Genomic DNA, 25,017 nt, shown 5'->3' with positions numbered 1-25,017 from the left:
CAGCTCATTCAGTGCGGGGGACAGGGGAGAGCTGCTCTGGGCCCGCTGCACTCTAACATCCACCCAGAGTGTGTCAGTGAAGCCAGTTATTATCTGTGGACTCAGTTTTAATATGAGAGGATAAAGTGAAGACATATTGGATTGGCCACGTTTGGTCGGGTTGAAATATGAATTTTGCCAGCAGCGGCAGCGGCAGCGGCAGCGGCTCTTCTTCTGCGGCCCAATTAGTTTTTGAAAATATCACTGAAGGATGAGACCTGCACTGACTGCAGCCGCTAAATCACTGCGCAATGAGACAATCTGAGTGTTTCTTTGCCTCACGGTTGGGATATTCTTACAGAGAAAAGGAGAGGGGAGTTGGGGGGTAGGTGGGCTGCAAGTGGGTTGTGTGTCTGTTTCAGCAGCATAACCAACTCTAACAACTGACCCCAGACCAGTGATTTGCACATTTCAGCAACGTTATTAGAAATAGGCCGAATAGAAAAGGAATTTCTCCTGATCCAGGTTTGTGTTGGTGCAAACTATCATATAACTGACATAATGGTTTTTGATTGATTTTATATGTTAGTAATACTTGGACTCTTTCCTTAAAGAGAGCTACTGGAACCTGAAGAAATACTTTTTCTACACATAGAAAGTGTCTGACAGACTTACTTATATAATTAATCTTCCTAAACTGATGCATTTAAGAGAAAATGTTTGTGCAAGAATAGAAAAAGTGTTCTTTTTTTGTTCTACACCTACAGCTGGGTCTTTGATCCTCCCTCTCTTGCAACATGTAGAAATACAACTACCTCTCATGTCACCCATAACGGCAGTGCTGCTGCTCCTGTTTCTTCTTTAGATGTGACCATGATGTCCCCCTGATATTTCCCTTCCTCCGTAACTGCACATCTATGACCTGACGTCAACATGTGTCTGTATGTCAGGTTCCTGCTCACAATTTTCTCTTCTCCTCCCTCCTTGGGGCAGAGGGTTGAGAGAGGGAGGCCTGCAGCAGAGACCAGGGCTTCTGGATTTAATGAAGCTCCAGCCCTGCTAGACCTTAAAGAAGTATCACAATCATCTGCTGTAATTCCACAGATGGTTTATGGGATGGCTTTGTTGGGGCCTGAGCCTAAATCTGCTTAAATCCTGAGGCCTCATTGGTTGGGCCCCCGCACAGCAGGGTGAAGGAGGGAAGCTGCACTCAGCTGTGCTCATCACATTTCTGCTTTTTTCTACTGAGGCTGCTTACGCTGTTTTCACTGTCAGCAGTGTGTGTCTTTTTTTTACTGCTAATACTGCTGCTGCTCCTCATACAGTCCAGGTACCAAAATAATCATAACACTTTATTGCAACCTCACCTGCCACATTTAGCATCTAAGCATTAGAAACTAATTGTATTAAAGGTCTATAACACATAAAATAGCTCTTCTTCATGTTTATCAGTGTATGTGTGCACAGACATGACTCAAAACTGGTGTAGAAACAGTTAATAAATGCTTTATAACACACTATAGCGTAGCTGTAAGCAGGTGGACCTTTTAAGTGTATGTATATGTCAACAACCTGAACCACTCCTGTGCAACATCACCAGTTAATAAATGTTTTAAACCTATATGCATCTATACAGTTAACAGGTGCTTTATAACAAAGTGATGATTTGTTTATGTGTGTAATCAGAGGCTATATCATAGAATGTGCACTAGATTGACTTCTCAAGCATCCATGAACTGTTTATGAACTGATAGAAGGTGTTATATTTGCTGATTTTTACAAATATCAATGATGACTTGCAAAATTGCTTTATTATTGTTTACAACTACTTTATAGTGTGTTACAAGCTATTTTGTGCTCTGCTTATATAGTCTTAATAGGGATGTTAAAATAAGTGCTAGTGCCAGTGTTACGACCCTATTAATCCAGCTTGTTGTACTAGTGCTACTGAGAAAGCTTTCTGGATTGTAACAGTGTTGCAGATTGTATCACTACTGGTCTCACAATCAGGGCACCAAGAGGAATCTTAACAGTTCTAAAATGCTAAGCTGCAACCTCTCCTGCAACCACAAAAGTTGAAAATTCACATGGTGCCAGTTTTGCCTTTCACACATTTCTTGCAAATTACAGCAGAGCAGGCCGCCACTAATATCTCTGTGATGTCTGCTGTCAGTGTGAGTGGCTCCACTCTCACTTACCTCAGCTGGAGCTTCTTTTGCATGGACAGCAACCAAAAGGCAACTTTTACTACTTGTACAACTTTAGTCTTTTCTACTCTATTCAACTTTTATTATCAATGTTTCCATCATGTGAGGAGCCGCAGAGGAAATAGAGATCCTGCAGACTCTGTGTCTATCAGGGTCATTTGGTGCAGAGACAAACACAGGAACCTCAAGCTCCTAATGGACGGATGACGACGTATCTAATGAATGCACTCATCATCTGTGTGTGTGTGTGTGTGTGTGTGTGTGTGTGTGTCTGTTGGGGAGGAGGGGGGGGGGGGGGGGGGGGGGGGGTTTAGGGGTTTATGACAGTCTTTTGGTGTTGCAGCCAAACAGACGCCCCACTCCTTGAAGCATCAGTGTACAACTGAAGAGACACATATTTTAAACACATGCTGGCTCGTCCGTCCCCCTCCCTTCTGTTCCTCTCTCTGTCTCTTCCCACAGACCAAATTCAATCTGGAGAAGAATGAAAAGAAGGAACCGGAGGGGGAGCTGAGCCGCTGTCTCTGAATTGTCCCATCGCAGCCACAGCGACACCAGAGAGCAGCAGCAAAGATCTTTCGATTTTCAGTCATTAATCACAAATGATCTCCCGCCATTGTGAGCAGTGAGGGGCAGCAATGCATCCACACGAAGCAGGGTCGTACTGTAAAGTCAGTTCTTTAATAGGAATCCAGCATCAGCAGTGTCAACACACAAGAGAAAAAAAACGTACAAGAAAGGACTGGAACATCTGACATGGGAGAAAGGATCAGAGTAACTGGAGTGAAGGATGAATTTACTGCGGCCACATGGATCAGATTTGTCTCATTAAAAGCGGAGGGAAAATAAAAAAAGACCTCTGGATCTGCGTCCGTTTTTATCAGAGAGAAAATCTCCAGAAACTTCGCTCCCTCGGTCAGGAGAGTAAATACTGAGACAGGAAACGAGAGAATAAGAATCGAAAGCAACAGAGTCAATAACTCAAATAAAAAATATCATTTATACAGAAACCTCGCTTGGTTTGAATCGAACCTTTCGTCCCCTCTGGCCACACCAGCAAAGTCCAACTCATGACTTTTCACCACGAAACAAATCATCCATCAACAAATGAAGACAAAAAAGAGCTCATCGGACTGACGTGAGAACAGATCATCCAGACAGTCGGCACGGCAACATGAAACAGAATCTACACAACATGACAGAAAGAAAAATCATCTATATTACAGTAAGAGACAAAACAATATTCATCATATTAACTCATTCCAATAAGAAAGACCAGATTACTAACATTATATACAATAAATTAGAAATATTTCCAATCAAGAACTTCTACTTTTTTTTTTTTTTTTTTAATTTTCCATGAGCATTCACCTCCGACAGATTGAACACACAAAGAGCTAAACGACGAAATAGCGTCTTCAAAATGACGCGTGACTTGAGGCATGCGAGAACTATGTAAACATTTTGCTCCTGCATCAAGGATCTGACGCCGCTGACCGAGAAAGTGGCGCTCCTCTATTTCAGACTTTGCAGGAGGCTGTTTGTTCGACCCGTTCACTTCAGTTTGTACCAGAGAAATGAAAAACATACCAACTCAACTGGAGGATATTCTGTGTGTGTGTGTGTGTGTGTGTATTTAGGGTAGCCTCGAGAGCCTTAACGCGCTGCAAATTAAGAAAACACGTGCAAATAGACAAAACACAAACAACATCTTCATCAGTTTGACAACACATGAGCCGCAGATACTCACAACACAAGCAAATACTAAAAAAAAGACACAAAGCGAAGACACTGAAAAGCAACGGACCTGGCTGGGACGCACTTGTTCACCGCTTTGTGACTTTTAAAAGCACTGAACCACAAGTGCGCACAGATGTGTTATATTAGATATATATTCTGGTCCATCACTATTTATTTATTTATTTATTTATTTATTTATTTATTTATTGTGGCCCCTGGAAACATTCCCGCTGTGTTGTGAGTATTTGTAGCACACGCGTTGTCAAAATGATGACGTTTTCTGAACGTGTGTGACTTTGGTCTACTTGCATGTGTTTTGTTCAGCTGCAGCGCTGAGCTCTCTGGGCCACCGTATTATGAGAGTCTTTTGTGTTTGCAAGCCGCAGCGTCAAAACACACACACACACAAACAACACGACGTTGTAAACCCTGTGAAGTCAATGTGTTGTTTATGATCCGCCAATAAAACTGCCATCGGGCGCCATTTAACTGCGCCGACACTTCAAATAACGCCACGGCAGCGCGGCCTTCCAGCGTGGCCCCTAACACTCAGTAAAACGGAACTTCTAACCGGATAAAACTCCCAGATATTAAATGCAGACGCGATTTGCTAAAACTTTTAATGCGTGATAAATCTCCCCAGTGTGTGTCTGTGTCTGTGTGTGTGTTGATATAATCTTGTAACAAAACCTCTGGGAAAAAAATTAAATAAACCCGGGGGTTGAAAATATGAGGGCGTTTCGCTTTTCGGTCCCGGGTTGTGTTTGGAAACCGGCGCTGCTTTTCCTGAACTGAGACAGAAAGCCGCCTTGCATAGCAGATAATACACAATATACTGTATGTAGAAAAATAGAGCTGACTCTTTCTTCAAACGCAACGCAACAACCACTGCGAATACAGACTGGAGTATGGCGCCAGACTTTGTGCGCACCAGAATCTGAAATCAACATTTATCTTTACAGTATAATCCTAAAAAGTATAGCAGCTATGCACCGGCTGAGCAGTCCAGATGAGAAGCGTTAGATTCCTGTGTTGACGCGGTCTGAGGGTGTGCGGCACCAAAGCATGCAGAGCCAAGAAGCCAGAAGAAGCCCGCCAACCTGCATCAGGGTTATCTGTGGTCCAGTTCAGGTCAGGGTGGATACATCTGAACACATCTGCTCTGGATTCACCCAAACACCGAATTTTGCTTGAAGCCCAGTTGTTGATGGGCCTGACTCACGTGCTGGAGGGCGGGAATGCACAATATGGACAGCAGCCCAATCGGATCCCAGGTTGCTGAGTCGGGCTGAAACCCCCTGCTGAACCCCCCCCCCCACCTCCTCCTCCTCCTCCGCCTGCTCTGTTATCTGCTCCTTACTTAGGCCGACAGCCGGTAAACAAACGGAGGCTCTCTAACCTGAGCCGGCCGTAACACGAGAGGAGGAGAAGGGAGAGCAGGATGAACACGTGCGTGGGTACCCTGGGCCCCGCTGCTTATTAATGGCCACGTGAAAACCCGGTTCAGCAACTTCGCGCGCCTCCGGTGTCGGCGTCGGAACAATAAATAAGTAATAAGAGGAAGAGCAGTGCTTGAGAAAGAAGGAAAACCTCTGCCCGCCCCCCCACCCCCCTCCCCCCACCACCCCCCACTCCCCCACCACCACCAATGTCGTAGCAACACCAGGCGGTTCGCTGCTTCTTTCCTTCCATAATGTGGCCAAATATCAAAGATGAACGAATAGTATAATATAACATATGAATACATAGGACGCACAGTAGCCATCATTTCATCAGACAATCACAACACTCCACAAGCATCAGTCCGAGCCACTGAGTGGAGAGGAGGTCCAGTTTTACCCATCATCCCCTGGTGATGCCAAAGGTCCAGCCTCCTTACTGAACAGCAGGGCCTTCAGAGCTCAGTGTGAACCTGGCGGCGTCCGCGCCGTTTGTTCGGGATCAATAAAGCAATTGATCAGTTGATTGGACTGAAGCTCATGTGGTAGTGCCTGAAGGTTAAAAGAAATTGGAAAAAGCGGACCCGTGTGTGTGTGTGTATGTGTATTGTTGAGTTCTTGAGGCCATGTTCTGTACTAGACACCAGAAGCAGGGACTTTATGTTGGGGGTGTGGATGTGTGTGCGCTGACGGAGGGTCCCGCTAGTCCTTGGGTTGCTCCTTGCTCTGTTTCTTCATCTTCATCCTCCGGTTCTGGAACCAGATCTTCACCTGCCGCTCCGTCAGGCTGAGCGCGCGCGCCACCTCATGCCGCCGGTCCCGCGTGAGGTACATGTTGAACAGGAACTCCTTCTCCAGCTCCAGGGTCTGGTATTTGGTGTAGGGGCATCGCTTCTTCCTGGAGGAGCGAGCGTGTAGCCAGTTGGCCGAGGGGTCATCTGGAACAGGAGAGAGAGAGAGAAAAAGAAAATGTATTATTTATAAAATAAAAATAAATCCATGTGCAGTCTATCTAACTCTCTTCCTGTGTGTTCCATACCATTAAAACGTTTTGAACGCATCTCCGTGCGTAAAAGTTGCAGAACCTTGTGCATAAAAAAAACAAAAAAACATCTGACTCTGAAACTGAGGCTTTTGGTGCGTCAACCAGGTTTATGGTGTCAGCGGGACGCAATTTAGATACAAGTGGACACAAGTGATCCATGGCTGTTTTATTTGACACCAGGTGAAGGACAGACGGCCTGGTCCTGCAACACACAGCGCTGAGTGGACAAATGGAAACGGAAAATACAGATCTTCAGGAGAACAACACAGAAAATAGAAAGACCTTTGGCGTGTATGCTTAGGCATGTTTGAGCTTGCAGTATGATTTAATTAAGTCACAATTTAAGCATGAAAAATTATTTTAAAAAAGCAATAAGTATTTTTAAGTTAGTGAATCAGCTGGTCTGGTCAGAACCCTGATCTATAGCAACGGAAGACCGGGAGATGCTGTTTACGGAGATACGGTTTTCCTCTGAAGGAACACACCATCATCTGAAAATCAGAAGATGGTGCGACCAAGGGGGCGATGCTGGTTATAGGATATAAAATAAATAAAAAATGAAAATAATAAAAAAAATATATATAGATATATAAAAATGCAAGGTTACTGATCATCTCCCCTGCAGCGCTGTGAGCCGGTCTGTCGGTAAATCTGTGACCGAAACAAAAAAAACGGAAGCAGAAGTTTCCCCCGCGCGATGACAGCAAACAGACAAAACCACTTTTTTTGTGTGTTTGCGTGAGAATGATGATCACATTGCAGCTCAGCGCATTGTCACTGCGTCACTTCTGATGGCTCCGAAATTAATAACTGTCGGGAAATTTATGGCCCTTGTGGGATTAGAGGGGATTTTTTTCCCCTGTGTTCATCCACACAGGCTGGTTCAATATGAGTCTGACGCAGTTCATACAGCAGATTGCACCGAACCCGTTTGAACAAACAGTGAGCAGCAGGATTATTAAGAACGCGCACAGTCTCCATGAGGTCGTGCAGGTGTTGTGATGAAACAAAGGATTTCTGCGTCAGTGGAAACCTCCTCTCTCACTGTGGGAACGTGTTTGAAATGGTAAATTACAGACTCTTAGTGGGACGTTCTTCATTTTAGAGTGAGAGAAAACTATTTTGTTTTGATTTTCTTTCGTCTCTGTCTCTACCAGGCCACCCTTCCTCCTACACCCCCACCCCCACACCACCACCGCCCCTCTTTACAGCTTTCAGACCGATGTAATTAGCAGAGGCTTCGTGTTTTGGACGCATGGGTCTGGTTTGCTGAAAACTAGTCAGAGCTTTTCCCTCTGCAAAGCAGCAGGCATCTCAGCTATGAGGCAGCTTGCAGGGACTCTCAAAAGACAACCCCAGGATAAGAAAGAAGCTCTTTGCTAAATTTTCATCCCTCTAACCCTTTTTTTACCTGCAAAGTTCCACTTCTGTTTTGAACTAGTTTCTGAACAGAACACAGAACATAGAAACGCACAAACACCAATAGATAAATGTTTCCATAACACACGAAGGAAGACTGAGAGAGGCGCGAGCTGGTTCTGCTTGATTTCCACTTTTACATCTTCTAAATAAAACCCTTAACCAAGAGCAGTCATTCCGTGTGGTGAGGTCAGGCTCTTCCTCCAGTCAATCAGTGAAGCCAACAAACACACTCTCCCACTGGCTGGAGGCTGTGAAATCAAAAACAAAATGAAAAAGTAAAGCTTGAGATTTCTGCTTTCCCAAAAAAGTGAGGGGGGGGGGGGTACTTTTCTAAAATGAAGTCTGAACAGCTGGAAAAAAAAAAAAAAAAAAACATGTGGTACAAAAGCATCTGGGATGATGAAAAGCAGAAATTAAGACCACACAGGAACTATTTTCTGTAAAGCTTCTGTTTCTTCACCGCATTATATCAGTGACACATCTCAGTCAGCAGCGCAGTTAGTTCTGGTGCACAACTCAAACGTGACTCTAAGAGGAGACTGTTATTATGTGTTATTAAAAAAAAAACGAACAAAAAAAAAACTTTAAACACAGTCACTGTTTTTGTCAGACTAAAGCCGTCCCGCGGCGGTGGAGTCAGACCAGCCATCACAGTCAATTCTGGAATAAGTGCCACCTAAATCAGCTTGTGCAACATTTAGGCCAAAAAGCTGCTCTTTGTTGTCGTCTGACCACAAAGACAAAATATATGTCAAATGTAGCCAAAGCAGACGAGATGATCTTATCACTCACAAGCCACGGGGAAAGTCTGAGCTTCAGCACCTTTTGACGACACACAGGGAGAGATTGAATGTGTGTGCGTCTCCTCCCTGAGGAGCCAGTCTTTTTCTTAACTGATGCTGGGTGGAGGCTTCGTCTGTCTTCAATTTCACTGGTAGTATTTTACCACCATGACAGTCATGCGAGCCCTGATGCCAAAGCAATTCACACAGCTAAATATCACATTCACAACAATGTTCTTTTTCTCCCAGTTGGAAACAAAGTGCTGTTTTGTGGGGCACCGTGGGCAGTATTAGTTCATGTTGGATGGAATTCTCTGAATTTAAATGTTTTACATGCGCATGTGCAGCTGTGAATTCTTATGGAAGATCAGGTCCAACAGGAAAAGGGGAAAAGAGGGTAATGGTTAAGAAAAGAAAATATGCACTCATGATGATAGTAAGTCAAAATCTTAAAATTAGTTTTTTATTTTAGTCCTCAGTCTTTTTTCTACGTTTTAATTCTGAATTATGGGAAAGTAGGAGATAGTGTTGAGATAGTACTTGAAAAGTATGAGGTAATATGACAATTAAAAAAAATCTATAATCAAAATGTTAAAGATTTAACTATTATCACCCTTTGGATTCAAAAACTCATAATTATCACTTTGTCTTTGACAGTTTTGATGGATGAAGTTAAACTTTTGATTTGTTTTATTATAAATTTGACATGCCAGGACTATTTTTTTAGTTTTGTTATTCCTACGTTTCACCATATATATCCTTGAAGAAAAGACAGTGTTGGATACACTTAATCAGTGGAGCGAGGCCATCAGTTGGCTGTGGCATTCACAGTTTACACTGCAGTTATGATTATTCATTTTGTTGGTAGCATTTCTGGTGATGATGCAGTGACAGGGAGCGAAAATCCAGCAGGACGTGTTTGAGAATCTTAGTCTGAAGCGAGAATCAGATATCAGAGCTGATCAGCTTCCTTCATGTGAAATCATCTGTTCTGCCAAGAAATCACATGAGTTCACTAAGCCTGTGAAAACATCACGATCACAACAAAAGGAATTCTCTAACTGAGAAAACGGTCCAGCTGATTCATCACCAGGGTGTGGGAGCCAGTGTGAATGAATTCATGAGCAAACGCAGGAACAAAGACATGTGGCTAATATTTTGTACTTCTCAGACTTGAGTTCTGATTGGTTTGCTGGTGGAAACTCAGCGTGTCAGATGCTGACACAGACTGAGGGTTTGGAACTTGACTGTGGGGGCTAAGATGGCTGCCAGTGATGTGCACTGCACCCAGCCTCTGTCCCTGTGTGGATGGCCCTGACAGAAAATAGCCTCCCCTGTGTTGTTCCCATGAGCTGAGTTAGTCAGCAGCCATCATCAGTAAATACGTCCTTAATACCCTCTGAAATCAATTTCCTGCTACATGGCCAGTATGTAGGGGATCGATTTCATCACAGAACAAAATAATGCTCGGTAAAGAGGTGTAGAGAGGACCGAGGGTGGAGCGTGGGGTGCAGGGGAGTGAGGGGGGTGCTTTTGTCACATGGTAAAATGGGTGCTTTGCATTCCCTGGGTGTACAATCACCTCCGAGACCATCCATTACCCCCAGAGCTGTGCTGCGACTGTGGCTGTCACCCCGGGTGACGAACCAGTTGAGGAATGGGGGGAGGAGGTTGGTGAGCTGGGTGATGCTGGATGGTATACACTTTTCCTCGAGGGGTGGGAACACGGAAGGAGAGGATGTGGGTGGTGTGTAGTTTATGTGGTCCCAACATGCAGTTCTCTCTCCGGGCTTCATTCATGTGGCCACCGAGGCGATGTCTGGCCTGGACGTCATGCGGACAGGCGCATGGATGAAAAGATTGATATTCCTATAAAGATGCCTTCTATTGCCTATGGCCCTGCAGCATGATGTGTTCTGTTGTTGGCCTATTGTGTCTTTGCCTGCGTGTGTGTGTGTGTGTGTGTGTGTTTGTGAAAGCATAGTGATGAATGCATGGAAACAGTAACCGAAACGGCTACAAGACTAATATCACATCCCATCTCTTTTGCTCTCTCCTTCTCGCTCCTTTTGCAATTTCACCCTAATAGTTCCAGAAACTGACCTCTCATATATCCCAAAGGCACGTTATTACATTTCCCGCAGTCGTATTTTATCCACCACCCACCTCAACCCTTACACCCCCATGTCAACCAGCAGCACCAGCAGCAACACACCAATTAATGGGGTTGTTCACCTGGCGTTATAACTTAATAAACTTCGGGGGTAATAACTTTCTTGTTCTGCCCCGCAGCAGCAGCACAAAGACTGAAGTGTAACCTTGTAGTTTATTCTGGATGGTCGCCCAGCACCAGTAACACAAAGACAATCTGTAGCTTGAAGCTGGCTTTAAATGGATGGGATATTTCTAAAGGTAGGATTCTACCGATGTTATTCAGATAGCAGTCATTTTACAAATCAGACCAGATCTGAACTGCTGCTGCCTGCCAAGATACATCGAGGAGACACGCTTTAAGAGACAACTGAATTAAAAGAGTCCAGGTTTACAGTTTACCACATTTAAGCCACTGCCACACACTGCCACTTCCTGTCTTCAAGCCAAGCTGGTGGTCTTGGAAGTCAGACTTTCCACTGCCCTTCATTTGATCAAATTTATCATTTTGGAAGTGGAAAGAATTATTCTTTTAGTGTTGGCTGAAACAGCATCCTTTTAAGAACGTGTCCCTCTTTGGCAGCGCAGAAGAGAAACCAAGTTATTTACCATTAGAAAACCTTAAACACCAACAATCTGTTCAGAGTTCCTTCTCTTTGTCAGTAATATCAAGAACCTGCAGGAATTCTGCCATCCTGCAACGTTTCGCACATCAGCTCACAAGTCAAAGCCCTGAGAGGAACTTGGCTACTGTTCAATGCTACATCCACATACATACGATATGTCTACTGCACACTACAAAATATGACTCTCAGACAACATGAAACCCAGTGTGCCAGCAATGATGCAGCTCACATTTCCAGTATGCCAAAAGTTATTACTCACAGTAGTGTTAGATTGTCATGCAGTGAACTCACAGACATCGGTCACATGGCTGAGATCACACTGACTTTACTTAATTTGGGGAAATGAAGATTTGTAGACAATGATACATTTTAATCAAATTATTCAATTGTAGACACAAAGTTTTTCTGTCTTTGACTGAGGACTAAACCTCACTGAAATCTAGCATATACCTTGCAGGAATACTTCACTTTCCTGCCAATAGTTACAAACCTCAACATGCCATCTTTACAATTTGTTTGTTCTAAGTATTAAAGAAACAAAATATAACATCTTAATTAGTGAGCTTTAATCCACTGGTAGGTGGATTTTGTTAGCTTCAATAAGAACCAGGTTAGCTTTCTCCTCCTCTTTGCAGTCTTTATGAGAAGCTAAGGTAAGATAAATTAAACTAAGATAAGCTGCAGCTGCTGACTCTATCTTCATATTTACTCTATGGGCATAAGAACAATATCAATCTGAACATTGAACACTTTAGGAAAGTGAATAAATGTGACAACATGCCAAAGAACTCCTTTAAATCCCATATTATACAAAGTTAGATATCCATGTGCCTCAGTCCACAGAGAAATGCACACAGCCTGTATTCAGAAACTGAGCCTTAAAATGAGCCATCAGGACTTCTGGAACTTTGTGATGTCACAACAAAACAGTCACCGCCCTCAGCCATGCCCACCTGGATCCACCATCCAACCTTACAGGATTTGGTTTCTCTGAGCTTTTGCCTGAAATCTGTTATATTTTTATTTGATCACTCAGAAAACAGTCAGCCAATCAGAAGAGAGGCTCACTGATTTGTTGTTACTACAGCTCCAGAGAGAAGCCTGAGAGAGGAGATGTAAAACTACACTGAGATGGTTTTTGGTTCTTCAAACCACAAATATATTTTCTTATGGTTATCAACACTTAAACAACAAATAAAACCCAGGAAAAATGTCAAATATGAGCCAGAGTAAAACTGCCACAAAATGTATCCAGTCAGGGCAAGTTAATGATCATTTAGAAAAGACATATTTCTACACATTTGTAGATATGTAAAATATATAAATATAATCGTTTTTCAGTCAAAGGTTGCACAATTCCATGAGTGCAACATAAAGCAGTACATCCTAACTCAGCCAATTAAACTACAACTATAGCCATGCAGCATAATGTGTTTCCAACCAGCCTCTCTTCAGGGTGACATATGCTCAGGAGACAGGTTCATATACTCTGGTCATCCCAGCAGCTACTAAACTGAGGCCACACTGACCAACCTGTATTGAAGTAATGATTATAGCCTGCATGGTGAAACACATGTAGCCTACATGTTTGCACCCATACAGCGTTCAAAATGGCTGACGTGTGAACAATAGAAATAGCATTCAGTTTCTCCAGTACAGCTCCCACCACCTTCCAGACTGACCCGCTGCAATACATCCAAAAACCACCCACAAGAAAAACTGCTGACGCTTTAAAACAGCTCAGATAGACACTTTTTTTTATTGAGAAGACTCAAGTTCTGTCTGTTCGAACAGACCATGTTTCACCAGCACCCAGCCAGACTGGGATACACAATGTTACTGGTGGAAAGTCTAATAATTCAGACTGGAGGCTGATGGGCTCCATCCAGCCCTGAACCAGCCCTCCTCTCTGATGGATAGCACACTCAGCTGCTGTAATAAGGTGAATGAGTATGTGTGTATGCATGTGTGTGTGAAAGAGAAAAACAGGGAGAAACAACTGTGTGTGTGTGTGTGTGGTGCCAGTGCAGTAATAAAATGTATAGCCCTGTATGATTGTGTATAGTGTTTGATATTTGTATTTCTCCCTCTGAAAATGTGTGTGTGTGTGTGTGTGTGTCTCTTTCTCGAGCACGCGCTCCCACATACAATGCACCTACGTGGATCCAACGCTCACGCGCTCCGACTCATGGATCAGACTGCTCTGGCAGAAATGTGGATTTATTGGGCGGGATTAGAGGAGGGAAACAGAGCCCGCTCACATCCAGCCCGGGTTACAAAAATATAAGAAAAAAAAATCAAAAAATCCAATGAATATCTTTTAATGGAGCGTTTTCCTGGTCCGCCTGAAATAAGTCAGGGAGCTCAGACTGAGCCAACCCGCCAGCACATGATGGATTAAATGTTGTTGTTAGTGCGACTGATGATAGAGAAACAGAGCAAACCCGTGTTGCACTGGCCAAACCGTCCGCGGCTTTAGATCAAGATGATTGCGATTTCATGACAGGTAAAATGTTATTATTATTACAGCGTGAGCAGATGAGTAAAACAGCAACTCTCCTGCGACTGTGCGACCAGCAGACTACAGACCAGAATAATGTGAAAACACTGGAGCTCGGTGTGAGATATTCGGGAGTAAATATTCAATCAGCTGCATTTGCTCAGTGGTTTGGGAGATCAAGGCCTTTTAACACTGATTCCATGTGGAACGTTAATTTGTTTTTAAAAAAAAAAGTTTTCACAAAATGATATAGCCTAGAAGTTTAGGGGATCGAAAGGACAAATCTTCACTCGTTTTTCATCCTCTGCTGTTCTACAGACTGAAACACCATCAGAGCCGCTGTGGGATCTGCATGATCCTCTGTAGATGTATACAGGCTTTTAGAGTCCAGAGTTCTGGTCCCCACTGGTGACTCCTGCACAGCGGACTCAGTCCACGCTGCGGGCTGAGTTACGAGGCGTCTGCTCTACTGAGAACTAATCCAGGCTGCTCTGCGGCTCCGAGCCGCTGCGTCAGTGATGGACGGCCTGACTCCTCTTATATTTTTATGATTTTCTTTTTTATTTTTTTTTTTAGAATTAACATAGACAGGCCATGCATATGGCTGGCATGCAGAGGAGGAGATGGGGGCGGAAGCAGTGAGAGGGTTTATTATTATCATCATGTTTACAACTCGGTGCTACAGAAAGGTGCAGCTGGGATTTTTGAACAGGAATATGACAGTTATAGGACCCTCCTGGAGAAGTAGGCAGACATGTGTCCAGGGAAATGATGGAAAGTTGTTGGCTGAAGAATTTATATCAAAGCAAAGCAGAAAACAGTGAGGCTCTGTGTCTGACTGGCATATTAGGCTATGGGCTACAAGCCGCCTTTATTATATGACTGTCCATCTTCAGAATGAAATCTGTAGCTGGTGTTTCCACAGTGGAGATGATGACCGTTGATTAGGAGTCTGCATTAAACCAGTGGAGCAGAGAGCAGGAGGCTTCGGCGGAGGTGTACACCAGAGTGAAGCTCTGGGACTGAGCTCTAAAACGCACACAGAAGAGCATGTGCGCGCACGGGCACCTATGTGAGAAAAGGACGGAGGGAAAAGAAGAGGGCCCTGGGATCTGCAACCTACCTCCAGTAAAAAACACAAATCTAAAGCAGGAGCCTCTTGGTCCTTTTCAAACGAGACAGAAGTGCGCATGTCCCGGTCAACAACAACAATCCTCAAACTCAGCAACCTTCTCTCATTTCTGTCAGACTGATATATTTAAGAATAGAAAACACTGAAATATCTGACTATGATTTTTTTAAAATTCCCTTTCTCTCGCATATTATGTTTTTCCACTGACCTACAATCCAAATAAACTTCCTCCCGAGTTGTTCACTAATTTTAGAAGGTTCTCACAAGTCTCTGTGATAACAGGCTTCTTCTTGGATCATGCATATGAAGCTATAAGCCTGTTATATGTGATTAATTGAGCTATCGGCAGGTATTCAAACTAAAAATTATGAGTAGGCTACTTACTTTCAACCTATCGTATGTGGATGACGTAACAGCCTCACCTAACACAAATAAATCCAATTGGCTGTAAAAAGCCCTTTTTGATTACACCAGTGTGTCGGGTGTCATTTTTTTTTTTAATTTCTGCATTTATTCATCTAATTCTTCATCGCACGATGTGCTGATGATCTTGTAAGTGGTCCATATTCTTCTGTCAGGCTGTGTGTGTTCCAAAACTGCGCTGTACACTGCGCTTGGTTTCGGATGCAGTTATTAAGCATCTCTGTATCTGTTCCTACAGGAGCCGGCGGTTGGCTCAGGGATGATAGGGACAGATACCAGAGTAAACTCAGAGAGCAGGAGGGGGGGGGGGGGCTGTGGCTCCCCGGCTCTTTGTTCAGGTTTTATGGCGGCATTAAAAGCTTTTACAATCTCTCACGCTCCGCTCTCACTCTCTGGCGCGCTATTTCCTGCTTTAATAACTTACTTTGATCCGGGCCGTCTTTGTCCTCGCTGCCTTCACAAAGCTCCTTGTTGTTCTCGAACCGCGCTCCCGGGACGGTGGCGGGGTGGTGGCTCAGCTCCCGCACAGCCGTGGATGTGGACTCCAGGATGTAGGTGGTGGACTCGTGCTGGTGCTTGGGTGCGATCTCCCCGCCGAGGTGTCCCAGCTGAGGCTCCAGCTTGACCTGTCCCGCCTGGCCCTGCCCCGCCGCAGGCTCCGAGCCGCGCGGCGCGCAGTCCAGCCACGAGCGGAGGTACCGTGTGTCCGCGGCAGGCACGTGCTGGGCCGGGATGTAAGGGTGGTAGACGGTCGGGACGCCACTGGCCCCATGGTGCGGACTGAACGGGCTCCAGGACGACGAGAAGACCGGAGGCTTGGGCTGGAAACTGCAGGACGGGTACGCCTCGGGATGGGGATGCTCTGTGTGCGCGGCGCCGCCGGGCTGCCTGCCGCCGGCGGCCGCAGTGGAGCTGGAGCCGGAGTACTGGAGGCTGGGGAAGCGAGCCGGGGCGGACAGTTCATCGCTGTCGTGACTTATGATGGAGTCCACGTAATAGTTGCTCAGAGTCCCAGAAATGGACATTCTCGGACATTATCTGCGAAGCGCCGCGAGTTCACTAAGCAGAGAACAAGAAGAGGGACATGACAAGATTTTTCTCTCTTCCCCTCTCTTTCTCTTTCTCTTCCTCTAGTGTGTCTTCTGCTCGCTCTCCCCCTCCCTTCCTCTGTGTCTCTCCCTGTCTGTCTTTCTCTCTCGAACCCCCTTCCTTCCAAACAACTTGCTCACTATAGTGAAACAAAGTGCTACAGCCTCCAGTCTTGCACTGTGCAGTGTGTGTGTGTGTGGAGGGTTTGGGGGGGGGGGGGATTTTGCGTGAGGCGCAAACTGATTGGCCGGACTTTTTCTCCAAGCCTGATAAAGCGTCAATGGAGCGTAAATCAACCTTCACCAACCCCCCCACCCCCCACCCCCCGCCTTTAATAGATTGCCCCTCTTCTAAATAAATTGTCTTGTTTATATGCAATATGCAAAATGCACAGTGGGTTCTCAGAGCGGTGTATCTCTGGCTGCTGTCATGCTACAGTTCCACAGACCCAGACAGCGTGCGTGAAGCTCAGAGCGGAGACAATGGCTGACAACCAGCTGAAGTAACGCCATTGTTTTTACTTATTTATTTATTATTTATTTATTGACTTCATGAAAATAGATGCGCGTGTAGTTCAATATGACGCGCACGAGACGCTTTATCACATCACATCCACTCTTGTTGAACTGTGCACGAGTAATCCCCTCAGTGGGGCCCGGCATCAGGGAGCGCCGTCAGCACAGGGGCCAGTGGTCTTACACAGGCCCATGTTCTGTGCACAGGACAAGACAGGCAGTGAGATCCACACCTAGGTGTGCTTAATTGTTTAGCCGCTCTCTGAACGTGCTCTGGAGCCTTCCGCTGAGCAGCAGAGCGCCTGACACGCGCTCACTGGCAGATGAACAGTCACATTTGTTAACGAGCGCCGTTAAACCGGCTCCTGCGTGCTTATGATCCTTGTCTTAACAGCGCAAACTACTTCAACTACTTTTTTGGGCTCCGTTTAATACCATAATAAAATCCTACATGAGGTGTGATGTGATGGTGCGGACCGTAAACGCGGCTGAGGCTGTTGCTGCCTTTTCCCCGGTCGGGTAAAGGGCGCATCTCACTCAGCGGTCAGACCGCCGAGAGTAAACACAGCTCGGGCCGGAGCTGGATGGAGTTTTCGGCACTGAGGCTGGACGCATGATGGACTTGATGGAACCTGGCTCTGTTGCTGTGTGTTGGAGCTGTCGCTGCTCTCCACTTGTGCGCAAGTGGAGAGACATTTAACTTCCTGCTGACCCTTAGCAAAGTCACCGGGACTGTAAGTGTGTATATTTCTTTACAATTATCACAGACGTGGAGTCTTGAGTCTTTGGGGAAGGCAGGGTGCTGGCCGGGGCTATAAATCTGAGCTCTGCGTCGCATACACGGCTAAGACAGTTATTTATGACAAATAAATATGAACTACGCATTGCTCATAGGGGCTAACGCCTTTATTTACGAGGATGAACGTAGGCTGTAGCGCAGCTAAGGAGAAATGATGAGTTGGGCCAGAGACAGACCGAGTGGCTGCATGGTTGCACTTTCATTTCAGGAGCAGCAGCAACAACCCAAACCAAGAGTCCTTTAAACACCAGCTTTGGCCTCTGAGCTTAAATCCACCACATCCATCTGTCCTCCCGCCTTAAAGGACCTATTTCCACCTCATCCGGACAGCTTCCGTTGGACCACAGCGAACCAGTAAGGATCACACTGAAAAGTGCATCAAATGTGTAATCTGTGATAAGTATCTGCATAAAGTCACAACTGGAAACTTTAGATATGACCTGAATGATTAGTCACCGACAAATCTAGAAATAACTGATAGTACTGACAGCGCTGTGTGGTATGGAAGAGTGTAGCCTTACTTTCAGGATGGAGGGTGCGCCCTCATCCCGGGGTGTCTTGCATGTGTTAGTTTGAATAGGAACGGAACTTGTTTTTCACAAACACAATCCCAGCCCCGTTGGCAGCATTTCTGATATGCTCAGGGTAGAAACCGACTTCGGTTTCCAGTGAGAGATGCTCGGGATATTTTTCAGTCAGCATGGCCTCTCCTCAGACCGCAGGCTGTGGGATTTTAATTGTCGCAGGGCCCCCGCCCTGCAGGCTGGGCCGCCAACCAGATTGTGCGTTAATTGGAGACACTGGTGCTGAATAAGCTTGAAAACATTATCTGCAAACTACCTTCATTTTGCACACGTTGCCTCACTGCTCTAACAGAAGAGACGTGTACTAACGTTCTCCACGCTTGAAAAAATGTATAGGCCAACGGGGTGACATCAAAATGGCTATGTAATATTGTGAGTATTGTTTTCTTGTTGCAATTCACTTTGGCCACATGCTTCAAAGTGCACTTCCAATATCATGAAGTTGCAATAGTTTTCCATCAGTCACTGCACAGAGGAATCGGCCAGAGGGAGGTTATTTACGGCCGAAAACGCTCCTTTTGCTGCCAGTAATGAGACCTACAGAGTAACATGCAGATTACAGTCTCAGCTCTCTCTGAGCCGTTGTTTTAAGTTTCTCCAGACTATTAAGGTGAAAAATTACCATTTCAAACATTCAGCTGATATAAATCGATTAAGTTCTAATATAAGTTTATTTACAGTGAATGACAGTGACCAAGTGAGTGGATGCAGTTTACAAGCCAGGCTACCAGTAAAACTATTTACAGTACAATAAATGGTATTTATGGTGGCCTAGCTTCTCTCCTCTTCAGGCATGTGATTTGATGTTAATTCCACTGGACATGCCAGTGAACGACCATAAAACCAGCTGGCTCATTAAAAACGAGATCAGAAACCCAGTCAGTTCATCATGGAGAAAATCTTACATTTCAGCGTCGCACGGTTGTTGCCCGGAAGATTTTAAATAATAGAGACACTCCTGTCATAGACGGTGAGCCGCAGTCTTCTGTGTTGATTTGAAATGCTGACATGTGAATTCCGGGCGGGAAGTTGCTTTTCCTGGAGCGAAACCCTTCATTTCCACCAGTGGACCTAGATTTAGAAAACATAAATTCAGCCCGTATTTCTAATTACACTACACACATCCACTGGGTATTTTATTTTGAAAGTGAAATATTGTCTGAATATTTTGGGATTCAGCCACTGCCCCAAAAAAGAACTGAATACATTATAATCAGTTAAAAAATTCATTTTAGGTTTAAAGTTCGCTATTGTTTGTTAAACCTACCTCATAAAAAAAGTTAAATTATAACACCTGCTCAGTAAAATATCCCAGCAGCTACAAAGACAAGGTAACGGACAGAAATCTCAAAACAACAGATTTCCTTGTGACATTTTTAATGAGCAGGACGTGTCAGTCCAGTCAGATCCGTTCACAGCTGTAAGGTAGAACATCGTAGGTTAATGACTTCGTTGAACCTTAAATTCAAGCTTGTGCGTAAAATGTCGTGAACAGGATTAGGATTTATGAAATATCACACAATGATCAAAACTATTTCAATTTGAAGATTTCAATAAAGTAATAATAATAAAATTTAACTACAGAATATCTGAGGGAGAAAGTCGAAATAACTTCTCTGGGCTATATGTTGTTTTTAATTTGGATTATTGGAGCCACAGCTCACAGAGGCCTGTTACATTAAAGCGGGAACAACGGACAAAATAGTGAACATAGTTACAACGAGGCGATTTTTAATCCTCGTTTCATCAGATATTTTTTGTTTATTTATTAATTTATTTTTTGTTCTCTTATATTTTTGTGAAAGATGACGCGCTTCAGTGTTGTTTCGGTGCTGGATAAAAATCAAAAGCTCCAAAGCTGCTTCAAAAATACTATACTTCAAAAAATTCTCTCTCTCTCTCTCTCTCTCTCTCTCTCTCTCTCTCTCTATATATATATATATATATATATATATATATATATATATATATATATATATATATATATATATATATAATTTTATAAAATTTAAAATAAAATAAAATTTTATATATTTAAAATAATTTAGGTCAATGAAAAAAGATGTCGAGCCCAGCTGCTCAATGAAACACAATCTAAATTTAACATAATGAAGAACATGACTTTATTTGAATACCGGGCCTACGTACGCGATGTGTATATGTTGAATATATAACTGAAACATTTCATTACAATTTATTGTTTTTCAATAACTCACTATATTAAAATCACATTGGACTCTCGGATCAGATCAGATCAGATAAAGGGTGAAATACTAAATAAAATGATGGGATCGAGGTGGATTATGTATCTGGCAGATATGACTAAATATTCATCATAGTCTTTAAATTTAATACGCGCACGTAACAGCAACACTAAATTCTGCAGTGTAAAAATAAATAATTGAACAACATCATTTGGAAAGACTGATTGAAGCTTTCTATTCTCATGAAAAAGCATCAGTAGATACCGAACAATAATGGCTCCTGAGCGTGATAACCTGTTTGATTGAAACACGCTATATATCTCAATAACAGCCAGTGCCCGGGCCTCATAGATCATGCACAGCATCGCATTTTTCAACTGAAACTCTTGAGGAGGCTCCAGGCTTCCTCCCCGAGCCTCTTTACAGCTCTGATGCTAACGTTGTCTTTGTAAACGAAGTCAGCGGAGGCTTATTAACTGACGGTCCATGAGAGCAGGGAAAAGTACAAATGTAGTGGGAGCAGCTCCAGGAATTGCCCTGAGACACATCTTACTGAGGAAAGTCCAGCTGATATGGAATGTGGTGTGTGTGTGTGTTGTGTTGTGTTGTGTGTGTGTGTGTGTGTGTGTGTGTGTGTGTGTGTGTGTGTGTGTGTGTGTGTGTTTGTGTGTATGTGTGTGTGTGTTAACTCTACTTCCTCTTTCAATATCTTTGCACCATTTTGTCTCAGTGAAGATAAAACAACAGTGTTTATTAAAAAGTCTGTTTGAAGCTTTGATGTAGAATGATGTCTGTCCCATACAAGAAGATATGAACATAGCACAGCAAGACCTGTGTGACATGTATAATAATTATGTTATTAAAAGTTGTATCATCTTATAATAGGTTTGTGAGAGACGTGAAATACAAAAAAAAAACTTTAAATGTCAAAGTTGGTGTGTTTATTGGAAGGACTTTAACAAACATCACAACAGACTAAACTTCTAGACTTTGGACGTCCTCAAACCAGGAGAGCCACTGCACCACTTTGGAGGAGTATGGATGATCTGGAAAGATGAACTAAGGGCAAGCAGGAACCATACATGAACATTATACATGATGCAAAAGTACAGGGAAATATATATATAAATATTTTTTTATGCTACCTGGTATCAGTGAAACTAGATGTACATGTGGTTGTATGCATAATGTATGTATTTTTGATACCAAACTGTTGTATTGTTGCTGTATTTTGCATTATGTATGGGATTTTAAAAGAAAATGACAATAAACATATTAGGAATTTTTTTTTTTAAATTCTCAACCAGCAGTCGAACACACTTGAGGCTTCAGAAAGCTTGTCCCAACACTGTGGTAGAAATGTGTTGCACTCATAGGCTGCTTTGCTTTCACCTTCCGTCCAGTTCATCCCAAAGTAGCTTCTCTTCCATCATGTGAAGACCTGTATCACCATTCATATAGCAATATACAATACTACTATTAGTAGTAATGCAGTTTCTTCCAACACTGCCTTTGTACAGACAGAGGGGTTTGTAAGTCATCAACAAAAGTTGGGACACATGTAGACATTGTTTGAATTAATCTTAACCCCTGAAAAAGGCCTGTTTTGGATGAAATTTAGATTGGGAACTCCTTGAGCAGCAGTGACCACATGATCCTTGGCAGAGTAAAGTGCTGGTAAACCCACGCCTGGCATTTTCCCGTCGACATCTCTCAGCCACCCCTCCAACTCCCTGCAGATGTTCTTAATGTAAGTCCCAGTGGCTGCCATCAGGGAAAGTAAAGCAAGCAGTACTTGTCCAGTTAAAGCTAAAAATAGACACCAGTTAGAATAATACTGAAGTGATATCTCCCCTTACATCTGGTCAGAACCATGTTCTGTCCCATAAAGGATCTGATGTTGCCTGTTTGCATGCATCTTGTAATTTGCTGCCCTCTTGTGGTGGCTATTGTCACTGAAAGCTAGCTTGCCTGCCAGCCTTGGTATGAATAGTTCATGTCATTCTTGTGGGTGTGACTGTGTCCCGTTGATAAAGGCTAGGCCTTGTTGAGCAGGAGAGGGAGCAGCATTTCTTTTGGAGGTTTTGTGCATTGAGGATAATCCTGGGATCTTTGACGAGTGATTAGCTATGGCCAAAGTGTTCCTGTCAAGCTGTGCATGACTCAGCTTCACCATTCTAAGATCAGTTATAATTATAAAGCATGTGCAGATATGTGCAGAAACTAAACTTGCCCATAGAAATTACCTCTTGTCTTTCCTTCCTTTTCTTCCTGATTAAGAGGCAGCAGTAGCAAATAAACAAGCAATTCACACTACATTTATCGTCTCTGTGCAAAATCTGCCGTGAGTTTAAGAAGTTTGAGACAGAATATTGTTAGAGCAGCAGAGCAGCTCCTTTCAGGAACAACTCAGTATGTAGTCTGTGTGCGGACCAGGTGAGAGAGAGAGAGAGAGACAGAGAGGTGAAGCAGGTGACTGGAACACAGTTAGAAGTTAGCAGTGTAGCTGTGAACATAATGCAATGTTTGTGTACTCTCAGTCGTTTGTCAGTAAATAAATGTGGCAACTCCTCAAGACCCCCGTGCTTCCAACTACAGTCCAGATGCGCATATACTGCACATTTGATATGTTTAGAGTCAGTTCAGAAAAGTAACCCTACCACATCTTCAGTGAGGAAGGAGTGCAGCAAGATGCAGAAGAGACTTACCACACAGGAAAGACAACAGCACAAAACTGTGAGACAGAACAGGCCCTAAATTAAGGAGATATCAAAGAGAGACTTGGTGCTGCTGCTGTCGTGAAACATTGTTTTAGTCTAGTCCATATATTTTCTCATTGTTGTTGTAAACAGCTGAATCGCACACTGAGATGGTGGTTTTTGGAGTATTGGTGGCGGAAACAAATCCTGTGATGGCTTCCACCTCCAGCCTGTGCTTGTCAGGTGTTGTTGGCCATCTTGAGACTCTCAGGCTGACATTGCTGTAATAATCCAGGATGAAGTCTCTCACTGAGACATTGTGCCTCTTAAGCATCTCCAGCACCAGCTTGTGGGGCATCGAGCCATGGGTATTGGCCAGGCCTAGCCTCAGCACCTCCAGATCACCCCTGTTCTCCTTAGCTTCTCTGCTGCACCGAAGAGTCAATGGATCCATTCCTGTGGAAGAAATCAGTCAGTGGCTTTGTTACAATGCTGAAGAAAATCTTTCCTTCCACACAATGACATTATACTAAACTGCCTGATATTCTTGGAGTCCTCCTCTTTAAGAATCCACACTGCTTCTGCAAACTGCCACTGATGTGCTGTTGAGCTTAAAGATCTTCCCTAGCTGGTTCAGCAGCTTGGGGCAGTTCTTGTACACCTTGTAGGATGTTCTGCTTGGTCCTGGTGCTGACCTGGACCTTGCTTTCTTCAATACATCTGTTACATTTGTTTGTGTATGTGTGTGTTGTGTCCTCGGCCCCTCCACTTTTTCCAGCAGGTGAATCAGCACAACTGTACCTGGTTTGACAATAAGAGCTGGAGTATGAGGAGGATTGAGGAGGCCTGGTCTTTGCCAGTGTACCAGACGGCAGCGTGAGGCTGTGTGTGCGAGCAAGCGAGTGGTGATAGTGCTACAATTATTGTTATTGGCCAGTGGGCCAGTTTTCTAAGTGTATACACAAGGTAGTGTCTGCGTGTTACTCCCTGTGGCAGGTTTTACCGGCTCCACCCATTTCCCGGAGCTCATTTTGCATTACTATGAAAAGATTTTGGTTACCTTATTTACTTTTTAATACTTCATTTATACTCCCCTGGACCACCTGGAGACATAACATCCTAGACGTCTTTTCAGGAGTGTCTCCTTCAGGTCAAGTGGCTCTGGTGGTCTCATCACACCTCACAGTTCCCTAGCTCTTGCTCTGTGATGAGGTCAGTGAAGGTGATGTGGAGGTGTAGGTTGACTTACCCCCTCGACCAGGCTAGAACTCCACTGCATCTCTGCCTGAGGAGACGCCTGGTTAATCCAAACAGATTTTTGATGAAGACAGTCCACATCCTAGACCTCTCCCTCCACTGTCCCATTTGGCTGTGGCGTCCGAACCGAAAATCAAACAGTTTAATAATGCTGTAGTCACTACAAGTGGATATTATACTGCATGTTCATATATTTTGATGGAAAACAAACATATTAACATATTTGCGACTTGCCAGATATTTAAAATGAACAACTTGTTATATGTTAGTTGAAAACATAATCCACTTTTCAGCAAAACAAATTTGCTGTTTTATTAGTTTAATTATATAGAAACATGGGATTAGATGAGCATCCATGTTTGCCAAACAGAACCAGTCAGACAGTTTTCACTGCATTTAACAACAGGAAGGAAACATTTGCTAT

General features: G+C 43.8%; 1 protein-coding gene across 1 annotated transcript; it reads right to left on the bottom strand.

Annotated features, from left to right (window-relative positions):
- Positions 1–5,603: 5,603 nt before the first annotated feature.
- On the bottom strand, positions 5,604–16,610 carry hoxb9a (homeobox B9a). The gene is made up of 2 exons (XM_071501415.1): positions 15,871–16,610; positions 5,604–6,303 (listed from the first exon to the last, which is right to left on the bottom strand). Exons 1-2 carry the CDS (start codon positions 16,469–16,471, stop codon positions 6,068–6,070), a joined length of 837 nt encoding a protein of 278 aa, XP_071357516.1. The 5' UTR covers positions 16,472–16,610; the 3' UTR covers positions 5,604–6,067.
- Positions 16,611–25,017: the final 8,407 nt, after the last annotated feature.

Source organism: Trachinotus anak, unplaced genomic scaffold (genome assembly GCF_046630095.1).
Source record: "Trachinotus anak isolate AG129_WGS33_773 ecotype Australia unplaced genomic scaffold, CSIRO_AGI_Tana_v1 ptg000017l, whole genome shotgun sequence".
NCBI lineage: Eukaryota > Metazoa > Chordata > Actinopteri > Carangiformes > Carangidae > Trachinotus > Trachinotus anak.
Note: the sequence above shows the minus strand (reverse complement) of the source record. Positions and strands in the feature narration are given on the sequence as shown.

Excerpts from the sequence above, each read along its gene's own strand:
- hoxb9a (XM_071501415.1), bottom strand. The coding sequence starts at position 16,471 with ATGTCCATTTCTGGGACTCTGAGCAACTATTACGTGGACTCCATCATA. Across the intron at positions 6,304-15,870 it reads CAAAGACGGCCCGGATCAAA|ATGACCCCTCGGCCAACTGG; the intron begins GTAAGTTATTAA and ends CTCCTGTTCCAG.